At 47.1% G+C, this 14,301-nt stretch overlaps 1 protein-coding gene across 3 annotated transcripts; it reads left to right on the top strand.

Annotated features, from left to right (window-relative positions):
• The first annotated feature begins 645 nt into the window (after nt 1-645).
• On the top strand, nt 646-11,282 carry LOC131405755 (dehydrogenase/reductase SDR family member 4-like). Of its 3 annotated transcripts, XM_058540898.1 has the most exons (8): nt 646-789; nt 1,932-2,109; nt 6,079-6,180; nt 8,212-8,282; nt 8,379-8,430; nt 8,724-8,858; nt 9,286-9,329; nt 10,848-11,282. In XM_058540898.1, the coding sequence occupies exons 1-8, from the start codon at nt 656-658 to the stop codon at nt 10,960-10,962; spliced, it is 831 nt and encodes a 276-aa protein (XP_058396881.1). In that variant the 5' UTR covers nt 646-655; the 3' UTR covers nt 10,963-11,282. The 3 variants fall into 3 exon arrangements, with proteins under 3 accessions (XP_058396881.1, XP_058396882.1, XP_058396883.1); XM_058540899.1 differs by lacking the exon at nt 9,286-9,329 and having other exon boundaries at nt 10,848-10,958; XM_058540900.1 differs by lacking the exons at nt 8,379-8,430; nt 8,724-8,858; nt 9,286-9,329.
• Nucleotides 11,283-14,301: the final 3,019 nt, after the last annotated feature.

Below are 14,301 nucleotides of genomic sequence, written 5' to 3'. Positions count from 1 at the left end.
ATATTTGTGCCTGCACACCGGTTACACGTGGTCAGAGTCTGCCCTCCAGTCTTGGGAGGATGGAGGAGACCTGGAGCCAGAGCGAAGGGTGGTGCCAGGCCTAGCCCAGCTGCTCCCAAGCACGTCTGGCTCCCAGGCTCCTCCTCCCTCACCCGAAACCCTCACGTGGTAACTCGGTGGGGACCACAGCCCTCACCTCCAGGGGCAATCTCAAAACATTTGCCCTCCTGTGGGCTGTCACATATGTAGACCTAGACTTCCTTGGAGAAGGAGGTCCATCTTGAGGTTCTCGGAAGCAAAAGCAACCAACTCAAAGCTCCCTCTCCCCCCAGACAAACGACGCGGGCCAGCAGATGTAGAAGGAGAGGGCGGGGAAGTCTACGGGTTCCTACAGCGGGGCGGGCCCTGCGGGAAATCTGGAGGGGCAGGGCTGTCCCACATCTGCCAGGGCGGAGCAGAGGACAGCGGGGCGCGGCGGCTGTGCGCCCGCAGGGGGCGCCCGCGGCCACAGCCGGTCCCCGCGCCAAGGGCCGGCGCCAAGCGGGACCAGCCGTCCGCTCCAGGGCCGGCGGGACGCGGGGCGGGACGCGGGGCGGCCCGTCCCTCACCCTGCCCCTCCCCTGTCTGAACGTCCTGCGGCGCAGAAACCTGTGTCATGCGAAAGGTGGGGGAGTTGCTGCTGGGTGGCTGTGCCCGGATGTGGAAGTCGGTGCACAGGGCTAGCTCCGGGGTGGCGCGCCGGGACCCGCTGGCGAATAAGATGGCCCTGGTGACGGGCTCCACCGACGGGTGAGTACCCGGGCCGGAGTCTCTGAGGCCCGCGCTGTCTAGAAACAGGTACTAACCTTGTCCTTTGCCTCCCGGGCCCGTGTCCTCCGGCCTCACACGCAGCCCCGGAAGAAAGGAACTCGGTGGGGACCTGCAGCCCCTCCGAATCCTCTGACCCTGACCCCACCATTGCCACTTGCTGGTCACTGCCTCCTCTGGTTCAGCTGCGCCACCTCAGTGATGCCTCCAGCAGTCCAGTCTCCTCGTGCTCTGGGCTGCCCCAATCAACCGGCCCTACCCAGAGTCTGGGAGGACCAGATGCCAGAAATCCAAGACAGTACAGATTTCAAAAATCCTATCCTACTGCCTCCATCGATTATGGAAATGTTCCAAACACTCCATTTCAGCACCCCCACAAGTCTTGCAGAACCGCACCCCTTACCTAGACGAGACAAACGACCCACGTGTCCAGATTCTTGTTTAGCTCAGTAGTTTTGGCCCCCCTTGTCCAGCCTTTCTCACCCACCACTCTTGGCTATCCTGTTTCTCTTTCCCACAGCTGGTCTTTGCTAGATGCCAGCTCTTCACACATCTAAAATGCAGATGTATACAAAATGCTAATGGCTGACAATTGCCAAATGTGTAACCTTTACTCCCAGGGGAGTAATGTAAAGAATTTACCATGTTAACCAGAGACCCACTGGTTCACCTGCACCCCAAAACGTAACTTAGTAGAATTTTGAGCTGCTGTAGACTTGTAAGGAAGATATTTGGGGGCAGGGGCTCTTTTGAGTAAGACCCTGCAATCATGGAGGGGGCTGCTGCTACACCGCCAGCTCATTTCTCTCCCCTCAGTCCCTACAGGGGATGGGGCCTCTACCTGTGGTGGGGCCTGTGGAAGGTGATGTCACTTCCCAGGAACCTAGCCTCAGGGCCAAAGCCATAAGAAAAGTAAGTAAATGAGTGCCAAAAATGTACTAAGCTTGTCCATCTGTAAGGTAATGGCTGTACCACTAACCCTATTTAACATATAATACAAACCCATGGAGGTTATTCAGAGGGAGAGCTGGAATTCAGATGCAGGCAGTCTGACTCCAGAGCCCATGCTCTCACCATCTTCCCCTGTACCAGGCTTGACGGTCCTTGTCTCTCTCTGCCCGCAGGATTGGCTTCGCCATCGCCCGGCGGCTGGCCCAGGATGGGGCCCATGTGGTGGTCAGCAGCCGGAAGCAGCAGAACGTGGACCGAGCGGTGGCAGCGCTGCAGGGGGAGGGGCTGAGTGTGACGGGCACTGTGTGCCATGTGGGGAAGTCTGAGGACCGGGAGCGGCTCGTGGCCACGGTGAGCAGCAAGGATATGGGCACAGAGGCAGGAGGTGGCAGAAGGGAGCCAGCCAGAGCCTCCTTCCCTCCTTTCCTGGACAACAGTGGTGTGCTCCAAGCCAACACTATTAACTAACACACAACAGTGCATCTGTGTACTGGCACCAACCCACCAGCACCTTTTTATTGTATGCCTTTCTGTTATGTCTCTGAGAATCATCCCATCCCAGTCAGAGAAACAAAAACCACTCTAATGCCCCAACCTTGCATCATCCCTTTGGGCTGGTCCTGGTTCTCCAGTAGTTTCCAATCTATTTGGGCAGATGAGAAGAGTAAATACACTCACAATATAGATGTTCCCACCCATATGCTAGTCAACAATCAGTCCCCTGTTCCACTAATGGAGTCCAGTCCCTGGGAACCTACAGGAGGCAGCCCACTGTGTTTCAGCCACCTACTATGTGCCATTCACTTTGCTCAGAGCCCTACACGGGTTATCTGTAAACCTGACAACCAGCCAAGCAAGGCAAAGACTGCTCTCCTTGTTTACAGAGACTGGTTCAGAAAGCTGGAACAACATTCCAAAGTCCCACAGCTAGTAACGAGAGAGCTGGGAGTCAACCCAGACTTGCCAAGCCACCTACAAAGCAGCAGGCATTTCCCCACTGGTGTCGGGTCAGTTGGCCTGAGGTGCCCACTTGGACTTCAGTCTCAAAGAAAGTGTCTAAGGCAGTCTCAGGGTTGGTACTTGGCACCAGCCTTCTAGCTGCACAAGAAAATATGAACATCCAGCAAAGGAGGCTACTCTTCCCTCAGGCTCAGGGCACACATCTTATTCCCTGGAGTGGAAGGGAGAATCTACCCCAGAGTGGAAAGTAAGGGATTGTGCTAACAGATTGGAGGGCTGGCAGAAATAATTTGGGTAATCTTCGTAGAAAAGATCTCCTTCAATAATGGTAAACAGTGCTATGATAGACTGTGTAAGGTTATTCCATTTTTAAGGAACTGTTTGGCAAGTGCTGAAATGTGTATTGGAAAGAGCCAAATGTGGGTCCAGGAAAGTCACCTGGCTTGGTACAGGCTGCTGGACAGAGCCTGAGACTGGGACCTTATCCTGAGGGTGAAGGAAGCCCTCTGGGATCCTGGGCCAATTAGTAACTATTGGCCCATTCATTCACCGTATGAAATGTATGTAGCAACTTAATATCAAAATCCTGCCAGGAAAACGACTCTCACCTCTCCCGGGTCCACTTCACCCATCCTGCAGTCCTGGCCCAGAAGTGGGGCTTGAGTGAGACCTTGAGGAGAGGGCGGACTGGCCAGATGGAGTAGGGACAGGGTTCCAGACAACCCTGCAGAATGAGCAGACAGTCAAGGAGGGACTGAAGGGGCAAGGGGAGCACCGTGAATCCACAGCAGAGAGCAGAGGCTCAGGAGTGCTAGTGGGAAATGGCTGGTGGGAAGGATAGGGACAGCGGCCTCCATGGCCTCCCAGAGGAGTTAGATGTTCTTGGAGGAAATAAGTCATGGGAGGTTTTGAGCAAGATGAAAATGGTTATTAAAGAAAGATAACCTGGCACTAGTAGGAAGGATATATTGGAGTAGAGAAGACTCCCACCCAAGGATGTCATTGAGGAATTTGTCGCTGTCATTCAGGTCTAGAGCAGTGGAGGTAGGACCAGAATGGATGTCCCAAGAGACATGTAGTGGGAACTAACCAAGATTTTTTTTTTTCTAACTTGCTGTCAGGAAATGGGAACTAGGAAGGATAAGTCAAAACGCCTCTCAGGTAGTTTGTGTGACCGATGTTGGGAGGAGAATCATAGGATCCTTGCTGCAATTTGAGATGTGTTCCGCCTACTGCCATCTGTTCCCCTGTGAGGAGCTGCTGCCCTAAGGATGTTACCACCCCGTGGCCTCAGAGCTTCTCAAAGGCGTGATGAGCAGAAACCAGATTAGCTGCTTCTCCACCTGATGATACTTTTTCTTAAAAATATCTATTGGAAGACAGAGCAAGAACTCTTAACCACTTCAGTGTAGTGATCACACAATTTAGAGCCAGACTTAGAAAACTCCTGGGTGGTCACTAATATCTTTGTCATTCATCTTCTACGGTTCTCTGTCTCTCTTCAGTCAAAACCCAGCCTTCTCCCCTCTCCATGCTGATAGGCCCAGAAGGAGAGGCCACGGGCTGTACAGCAGAAGCGAAATTCTATAATTTTTTTGTGTGTGTGTGAGGAAGATCAGCCCTGAGCTAACATCCATGCCAATCCTCCTCTTTTTGCTGAGGACGACCGGCCCTGAGCTAACATCTATTGCCAATCCTCCTTTTTTTCCCCAAAGCCCCAGTAGATAGTTGTATGTCGTAGTTGCACATCCTGCTAGTTGCTGTATGTGGGACACGGCCTCAGCATGGCCAGACAAGCGGTGTGCTGGGGATCCGAACCCGGGCTGCCAGTAGCGGAACGCGCGTACTTAACCGCCAAGCCACAGGGCCGGCCCTGCAGAAGTGAAATTCTGATGCATTCCACTGTGTTCTCCCCACCTCCAAACACACACACGCAGAGCACAGCACAGGCACTTTCTAACGTCTGCTGCATTTTCCTAGTCACAAGGGCACAGGCGAGACTTACACAGAGCCAAGGCAGGGACCGGCGCTCTGTGCCAGGACACCAAAATGTAGAGAGTGCAAGGAAGTATTTATACAGGTTTGAAAAGGTTATGTGATTTTAAATTTTATTAAATTTACATGTCGACAGGCCAGGCATTCCTTCAGCAGTGTAGACACAACTGAGCTTAGCACCTACTTAGCAAGAATAATTAGTTAAAACAGGAGCTGGCAGATGGTGCACAATGTTAATAACACCCCTCTGTGCGCCAAATCGTGAAACTCAAAGTTGATGGAGGGCCTATTTAGTGCCGCTTGCCCAAGGCATCGAAATTGCCAGTTCTGGTCAAAGGCAAAGTCGAGTTTCAGGGGGGTGTACTGTTGGCGCATTCTGTTTGGCCACTCATTTGGCCACCCCAGGACACGCCTGTGCCACCTACCTACAATTGATTAAGGAGGTAAGATATTACCGTTCTTGGTTTTCCCGGCTTAAATCTCAGTTTCTGCCTTGAATCTTTCATGCCTCCAGGCCAAAGAAAAGGGGGGAGGGGGAGAAAATGACATCCTGATCAAGGGTGGGACTGCTTCAAGCCCAGGCTGGTGTCCTCCTCGTCATGGTTCTCCTGGGGAGCCAGTTTCATAGTGATCCCGACTTACTTTCAGAGAACTCTTGTGAATTAGCTCTGCATTACAAAGTAGGAGACCGACATCAGTTCTGCCACCACGAACCAGCTCTGTGCCCTGAGCAGATCACTTCACCTCTCCCAAAGACCCAATGAGCAGGCTTCCTGTTCTTAGCCAGCCCTGGTATGTTGTTACTGAGCACATGACCTTGAGCAATTAACTTCCCTGGACCTCAGTTTCATCACCTTCTCCATGAGGACATTGGGCTAGATGGTCTCAAAGGCCACTCCCAGTGATAACTTCCTCTGAGTCTTTTTAAAGTGGTTTTTCCCATGCAGGTACGTGTGGACAGACTGACTTGGATATCATGGTAACTCACCCAAGGAGAACTGGATAGTAAGCACTCGGAGAAATGGGGCAGAGACTTGGTGTGAAAAGAGGGAGGATCTAGAAATGGGTTTTGAGGTGAGAGCTGAAGCCGTGGGAATGAAGGAGCTCCCCAAGGGGAAAGTATCAAGAGCAAAGGACTGGCGACAGCCTTAGAAGAAGTGGGGGCAGGAAGAAGAGACTGCAAATGAAATTAGACAGCCTTAGATGTTTAGCAGCAGAGCTTAGGGTAGCTTTGGAGAGAAATATTTCGAGAGAAAGAGCTGTCATTTTGACATCATTTTGTTCCTAATGACTGCTTTATCAACATTGGGAAATGCACCCCGCTTCCTGACCCGCAGCCCTCATTTCAGACCTTCTTCTCTCCAGGCTGTGAACCTTCATGGGGGCATCGACATCCTGGTCTCCAATGCTGCTGTCAGCCCTTTCTTTGGAGATATAATGGATGTCACCGAAGAGATGTGGGACAAGGTGAGAGGGGATTAAAGCAGCAGGAGGTGGGCCTCAGAAAACAGCACATACTCGGTCCGCTTTTAGAATGTGTTTGTCAAGTGCAATATCCATGTGAGGAATCCTCACGATGTGCCCCACACCTGGAGTGCACCTGCTAAAGGGCGAGTGAGAGGTAGCTTCCTCTGTCCCCGCCCTTCTCTTTCGTTTCTGCTCCTCCTCACTTTTGTCTTCTTCCGTTTGCTCCTTGCTAGCCTTCTTCTGCTTCCCTCCCCCACCTCTCTCCCACTAGGTGCTTATCCAGGCTCTTCTTCCTGGTTTATTTCCAGCAGAGACATGGCAGCTAATAGGCCAATAACTAATACACTTAAATATACACACCACCCATCCTCTTTTCAGCTGCCAAAAAAGAATGATTTCTCATTAGTCGGAAAACTGTAGTAGCTGCTAGTTCAGTGAAATACCAATTCTGGTGAAATCACCTAAGTTGCCGCTTTATATCATACAGGGTTTGAAAAAGGCCTGTGCTCTCCTCCTCTTACTGCGGTGTCAAGGAAATCTGAGCTCATGATGTCTAAGTTCAAGTGTGGAATACTGGTTTTTATGTGAGCGTGTATAATTACCTTATATTTGTAATATATTTCACACACCAAGATCTTTTAATTATAAAGCCTTAATTAAAATATTTGTCTTTGTTTACTAAGGTTAATATTGGAAATGCTAAATTTTTTATGACCTCCCATGGTTTTGCTTTTTACTCTGATGTCATCAATAACTTCTCAACACTGAAGTTTAAGGATACTAGAATATTAGAGTTTATTTATCAGTGTTTCACAGACATAAAGATCAAAGTGCAAAAGCCCTTCAGTGAGTCACTTCCTGATTGATATTCTTTAAAGGAGAGAAACATCTTTCATGAGCAGTCTGAATAGAGGCCACATGAAAATCAGTTTTAAACCAAGTAATTTTTCTTTTTAGTTTGCATTTTTTTTAAACATCACAGTACATCAAATCTAAATGCGATGGTTGATCCTTCATTGGACCCTGGATTTTTAAAATAAGGACATTTGGGGGACAACTGAGGAAATTCTATTATGGACAGCATATTAGGTAAAATCATTATTATCACTGTTAAATTTCTTGGGTGTGATAATGGATTGTGGTGTATCAAAACGTCCTTATTCTTTGGAAATAATGCTAAAGTATTTAGGGCTAGAGCATTATGACATCTGCAACTTACCTTCAACAGTTCAGGAAAAAGGTGTGTAGATTCACAGAGCAAATGGGACAAAGTGTGAACAATTGGTGAATCCAGGTACAGCAGATCTGGGTAGTCACTGTACTTCTATTTCAACTTTTCTGTAGATTGAAATTTTTCAGAATAAGAAGCTAGCCTGGGGGGCCTGGGGGGGGGACCATCCAACAGCACCTAGAACCATGTAAACAAAGGTCATGCGTCTGTTTTAAATTATGGGTGTGGGGTTTTGATTGTAGCCTATGCCCCGGCTTCCCCAGAAAGTGCCTCCTCATGATCCCACTGTCCAATAAACGTCCAGCCAGACACTCCATCCTGGAGGGCCAAGAGCATCTCACTCCCTAAGCTCAGAAGGCAGAGAAGTGCTGGAACAAGCCCAGGTGCTCCAGGTCGGGCCCCATGTTCCCTGAGAAGCACGGCCACTCAGGCAGGTCCACGATGCTGACCCACTTCCAGGCTCTCCCTAGTTGGAGGAAACACAGAAAATCCAGCTCAAATCCAAAACAGCCCTGAGAGTTTAGGTCCATTCTGGGCCAATCCTACTTGGCTGATTAGGAAAGATGAACCAGGCTCCATTCTTTCTCACCAAACCTAATATGTCAATCTCTAGCTGAATCAGCCAGTGAAAGACACTTCTCCCTGGGCCTTGGTCTCTTCCTGTGTAGCGTCCAGGTAAATCGTCTCTAGGATCTCCACCAGCCCTAACAAACAGATCCCAGGAACCCCACTATAACTCCTCATTGCCCTCTTCCTCCAGCTCCCTTCCCTCACGCAGTTTCCCCTTCTCTCAATTTCAGATTCTGGACGTTAATGTGAAGGCCCCAGCCCTGCTGACAAAGGCAGTGGTGCCAGAGATGGAGAAACGAGGGTACAGAGCCTGAGAGGGAGCCTGGGGGTGATGGCCGCACGCGGGCTGAGGGCAGGGGTCTCCGCTGGGAAGAGGGTCATTCTCTTCTTTTTTCAGAGGCGGCTCAGTGGTGATTGTGTCCTCCATAGCAGCCTACATTCCGCTTCCCGTAAGAACCCTTCTCTGCTACTTCCATCTCTTCCTCCATCCTACATCCTTCTACCCCTCCAGCCACCCTAAGAAGTTTCTGTCCCCTTTTGGAGTCACACCAAGTCTCTTCCCACAAAAGAGATGCCTTGCCTCCATGAACCCCAACCTAGAGGAGGTTTAGCCACAAGACAGTCTTCTAACTGGGACCCTTCCTTCCAGGAGATGCCCTAGTATCTACTGCCCTTTATGTCCTATGATAAAACCAAGAATAAACTGGAAACAAAGAGACTAACCCATTCTCTCCTTCCCCAGGACCTGGGCCCTTACAGTGTTAGTAAAACAGCCTTAGTGGGCCTTACCAAGAGCCTGGCCTTAGAGCTGGCCAAAAGGAACATTAGGGTGAACTGCCTGGCGCCCGGACTCATCAAGACTGCCTCCAGCCAAAAGGTGAGGAAGGGGAGTCCTGCATCCCCCTGGGGATCTTCCTGCATGGAGGAGCCCAGCGCCTAGATCCTGTGCTCTGAACCACTTCCGCCCCCCCACCCCGTGCTTTTCCATGTTCCCACTCCATACCAGCCACCTATCCAGACCAGACCCACACACACTACTAAGGAATTTAGACTCTACTCACGCTGTTTCATAGTTCCTTAAGTGGGTGAGAATCAGGGAGGCCCAGTGAACTGCCTCACTAGAGCCTGAAAAGAATGAAACAGAAGAGGGTGGTGAGGAAAGACTGGGAGCTAGGAAGGACTGGGAAGGGAAAGGGGTCGTCTCTCTGTCCTGCCTCTTGATGGATGTGAGGGTGGGCAGTCTCCCCGCTCTGTCCCTCTGTTTCCTCTTCTTCCACATAAAGATATTTCCCTTTTTCCTGCAGTTGTGGATGGACAAGGAAATTAAAAAAACCTTACAGATAAGCAGGTAAGGCTGTCACAGAGGACGGTTAGGAGGGATAAAGACAAAGGGTCTGGTCCCTCACACAGCCCCCAGCTCACTGTCTCTTGGTCCACAGACAACACGGGCATGCTCTCCTCTGCCTCACAAGTTCATGAACACTGCATCACTAGAGTGTGTGTGCAAGGAGTCTGCTTCCATTGCAGAAAACCAAACGGAGGCATCTGGGCTTCAGCAGAGCATTGCTCTGGGAGAGGCCCTGACTCCACCTGGGCCTCCACCTCTGGGCATCTCCACCAGGGACCAAAACCAAAACCATGCTTCTTTAGTTCCCCTTGAATAAGAAGAGTCATGTTTCCAAAGCTCAGATTGGTGATCCTACAATCCAAGTAAAAGGAATGAAGAGCTTTACTAAGTCCCAACACTCCCCTTACCTAGAAAAACTAGCCTCTTCCCCGAAGGGCTGGCCCAACTGTTCAGGCACCTTCATCTGGCTCCTTTTCCTCTAAGTTCCCTGCCTCTCTCCAGCTTCTGGCTTCTGGGAACTCTCTTGTCTTTAGCTTCTCTACATTGTCCCCTCAAGGACACATGCCAGCAATGCCTCCTCTTTACCGGTCCAAACATCCCAGACTCCCTCCAGCGTTCCCAAAGCCATTCTGATGTCAGGCGTGAGCTGCAGGCCTAGTTCACAACTCACTAATAAGTCAGAGTCTTGTCATCCTGGAGCCGCAGTGAATGACCCAGACCCGAGCTTCTCAATCTTGGATGCACATTCTAATCAGCTGAGGTGGCTGTGAAACTACAGATGCTCAGACCCCACTCCCAGAGATTCTTTCTTAATTGGTTCAAGGTAGGACCTGGACATCTTTTTTTGGCAGCTGGGGGTGGCGGGGGGGAGTGGACGAAGTTAAGCCTCCCACGATTACAATGTGCAGCTAGGATGCAGAGCCACTGATGCAGGCCTTCTAGGTCTAAGGTACTCACTCTACCCACCGCCGCAGCATTTTATGGCTCTTAGATTGAAGAGTTCCCTAACCATGCAATCACTGATACAAACACTGAGAATTAGCACATTCTCACAAAATGAACCTGACTTTAAGGGACAAAAATAGATTCCTGAAAAAGTTGTTTGTGAATTGAAGCTGTACAAATGGAATCATTTTCAACAAACCATTTACTGTCTTACAGACTCCCTGATGCTTGAATAGTATGCACACATGTGAAACAAATCTTTGAAGTATGAAATAGCTGCTCACCAGTTTATATAACTTTGGGTTTGGGGGTCCTGAGTTCTCTAAAAAACAAAGTGTCTTTATATTTTGTTAATATAACGTGTAGTGGTTTTTGCAGAATACAGTATTTATGCATTATTTACTCTAAAAGCTTCTCTTCATGGTAACCCTATTTGATGGACAGGAAGCTTGTACCCTGGTCCTGAAAAATCATGATACTCTTTGGTTAAACAAATTTCATTCCCTGTGGGGCAGGTCATGGGGCCTGGCCTGTTTGATTTTTACTCTCTTCCTTGTTTCTTCTCTTCCCCAGGTTAGGCAAGCCAGAGGACTGTGCAGGCATCGTGTCTTTCCTGTGCTCTGAAGATGCCAGCTACATCACTGGGGAGACAGTGGTGGTGGGGGGAGGAACCCCATCCCACCTCTGAGGACCTGGAGAGAGCCCAGCAGGGCAGAGATTGGGCTCCTACTCCTGAGTCCTCTCCAGCATTCATCGACTAGCCTTTACCACCTCTGCCTATCATATTGCTCACCTTATGCCCCCAAAATCAATTCTGCCCCGCAAAAAGATCCAGCGTTCCCTGCGGTCAAGGTGTGGTCTTATGAGGATTCCCGCTGTTGCTGTAGCCTAGGATAAAGACTTCCCCCAAATGAAATAGAGACTAAAAAAACAATAGAAAAAGTTAATAAAACCAAGAGCTGGTTCTTTGAAAAGATAAACAAAATTGACAAACCTTTAGCTAGACTCACCAAGAAAAAAAGAGAGAAGGCACAAATAAGTAAAATCAGAAATGAAAGAGGAGAAATTACAACAGACACCTCAGAAATACAAAAGATTATAAGAGAATACTATGAAAAGCTATATGCCAACCAATTTGACAATCTGGAAGAAATGGATAAATTCTTAGAATCATACAACCTTCCAAAACTGGATCAAGAAGAAATAGAGAATTTGAATAGACCAATCACCAGTAAGGAGATCGAAACAGTAATCAAAAACCTCCCCAAAAATAAAAGTCCAGGACCAGACGGCTTCCCTGGTGAATTCTACCAAACATTCAAAGAAGACTTAATACCTGTCCTTCTCAAACTCTTCCAAAAAATTGAGGAGGGGGGGAAGCTCCCTAACTCATTCTACGAAGCCGACATTACCCTGATAGCAAAACCAGGCAAGGACAACACAAAAAAAGAAAATTACAGGCCAATATCACTGATGAACATCAATGCAAAAATCCTCAACAAAATACTAGCAAATCGTGTACAACAATACATTAAAAAGACTATACACCATGATCAAGTGGGATTTATTCCAGGTATGCATGGATGGTTCAACATTCGCAAATCAATCAACGTAATACAACACATTAATAAAATGAAGAATAAAAATCACATGATCATCTCAATAGATGCAGAGAAAGCATTTGACAAGATACAGCATCCATTTATGATAAAAACTCTGAATAAAATGGGTATAGAAGGAAAGTACCTCAACATAATAAAGGCCATATATGACAAGCCCACAGCTAATATCATCCTCAATGGTGAAAGACTGAAAGCTATCCCTCTAAGAACAGGAACCAGACAAGGATGCCCACTGTCACCACTCCTATTTAACATAGTACTGGAAGACTTGGCCAGAGCAATCAGGCAAGAAAAACAAATAAAAGGGATCAAAATTGGAGAGGAAGAAGTGAAACTCTCACTATTTGCAGATGACATGATTTTATATATAGAAAACCCTAAAGAATCCACTAAAAAACTTTTAGAAGTAATAAACGAATACGGTACAGTTGCAGGATACAAAGTCAACATACAAAAATCAGTTGCATTTTTATACATTAACAACGAAGTAGCATAAAGAGAAATTAAGAATACCATCCCATTTACAGTTGCAACAAAAAGAATAAAATACCTAGGAATAAACTTAACCAAAGAGGTGAAAGATCTGTACACTGAAAACTAGAAAACATTGCTGAAAGAAATTGAAGAAGACACAAAGAAATGGAAAGATATTCCGTGCTCTTGGATTGGAAGAATTAACATAGTTAAGATGTCCATACTTCCTAAAGCAATCTATAGATTCAATGCAATCCCTAGCAAAGTTCCAACAACATTTTTCACAGAAATAGAACAAAGAATCCTAAAATTTATATGGAACAACGGAAGACCCCGAATAGCTAAAGGAATGCTGAGAAAAAAGAACAAAGCTGGAGGTATCACCCTCCCTGATTTCAAAATATACTACAAAGCTATAGTAATCAAAACAGCATGGTACTGGCACAAAAATAGACACACAGATCAGTGGAATAGAATCGAAAGCCCAGAAATAAACCCACACATCTATGGACAGCTAATCTTCAACAAAGGAGCCAAGAACATGCAATGGAGAAAAGAAAGTCTCTTCAACAAATGTTGTTGGCAAAATTGGATAGCCACATGCAAAAAAATGGAAGTAGACCCTTACCTTACACCATACACAAAAATTAACTCAAAATGGATTAAAGACTTGAATGTAAGACCCGAAACTATGAAACTTCTAGAAGAAAACATAGGCAGTACGCTCTTCGACATCGGTTTTAGCAACATATTTTCAAGCACCATGTCTGACCGGGCAAGAGAAACAATAGAAAAAATAAACAAATGGGACTACATCAAACTAAAAAGCTTCTGACAGCAAAGGAAACCATCAACAAAACAAAAAGACAACCTAATAATTGGGAGAAGATATTTTCAAACCATATATCTGATAAGGGGTTAATCTCCAAAATATATAAAGAGCTCATGCATCTCAACAACAAAAAAACTAACAACCCAATTAAAAAATGGGCAAAAGACCTGAACAGACATTTCTCCAAAGAAGATATACAGATGGCTAACAGACACATGAAAAGATGTTCAAAATCATTAACTATCAGGGAAATGCAAATCAAAACTACAATGAGACATCACCTCACGCCCGTCAGAATGGCTATAATTAACAAGACAGGAAACAACATGTGTTGGAGAGGATGTGGAGAGAAGGGAACTCTCATATACTGCTGGTGGGAGTGCAAACTGGTGCAGCCACTATGGAAGGCGGTATGGAGATTCCTCAAAAAATTAAGGATAGAACTACCATATGATCCAGCTATTCCACTGCTGGGTATTTATCCAAAGAACTTGAAAACACCAATGCGTAAAGATACATGCACCCCTGTGTTCATTGCAGCGTTATTCACAATAGCCAAGACTTGGAAGCAACCTAAGTGCCCATCAAGGGACGAATGGATAAAGAAGATGTGGTATATATACACAATGGAATACTACTCAGCCATAAGAAATGATGAAATCCAGACATTTGTGACAACATGGATGGACATTGAGGGTATTATGCAAAGTGAAATAAGTCAGAGGGAGAAGGTCAAATACTGTATGATCTCACTCATTAAGTAGTAGATAATAACAACAAACAAACAAACACATAGAGACAGAGATTGGATTGGTGGTTACCAGAGCGGGGGGAGGGAGGAGGGCGAAAGGGATAATTTGGCACATGTGTGTGGTGATGGGTTGGAATTAGTATTTGGGTGGTGAACATGATGTAATCTATGCAGAAATATAAGTATAATGATGTACACCTGAAATTTATACAATGTTATAAACCAATGTTACTGCAATAAACAAAAATTTTAAAAAAAAAAGACTTCCCCTGAGAACACGGGGCAGGCCTGCTGAGAAGACTGAGTCGTGTTGGAAAAGACCAACTAATATTTTAGGGAGGCATCAGG

Source organism: Diceros bicornis, chromosome 5 (genome assembly GCF_020826845.1).
Source record: "Diceros bicornis minor isolate mBicDic1 chromosome 5, mDicBic1.mat.cur, whole genome shotgun sequence".
In the NCBI taxonomy this organism is placed as follows: domain Eukaryota; kingdom Metazoa; phylum Chordata; class Mammalia; order Perissodactyla; family Rhinocerotidae; genus Diceros; species Diceros bicornis.
Note: the sequence above shows the minus strand (reverse complement) of the source record. Positions and strands in the feature narration are given on the sequence as shown.

Coding starts and splice junctions, on each gene's coding strand:
- LOC131405755 (XM_058540898.1), top strand. CDS start 656: ATGCGAAAGGTGGGGGAGTTGCTGCTGGGTGGCTGTGCCCGGATGTGG. Junction 2,110..6,078: donor GGGAGCGGCTCGTGGCCACG/GTGAGCAGCAAG, acceptor TCTTCTCTCCAG/GCTGTGAACCTTCATGGGGG. Junction 6,181..8,211: donor CCGAAGAGATGTGGGACAAG/GTGAGAGGGGAT, acceptor TCTCAATTTCAG/ATTCTGGACGTTAATGTGAA.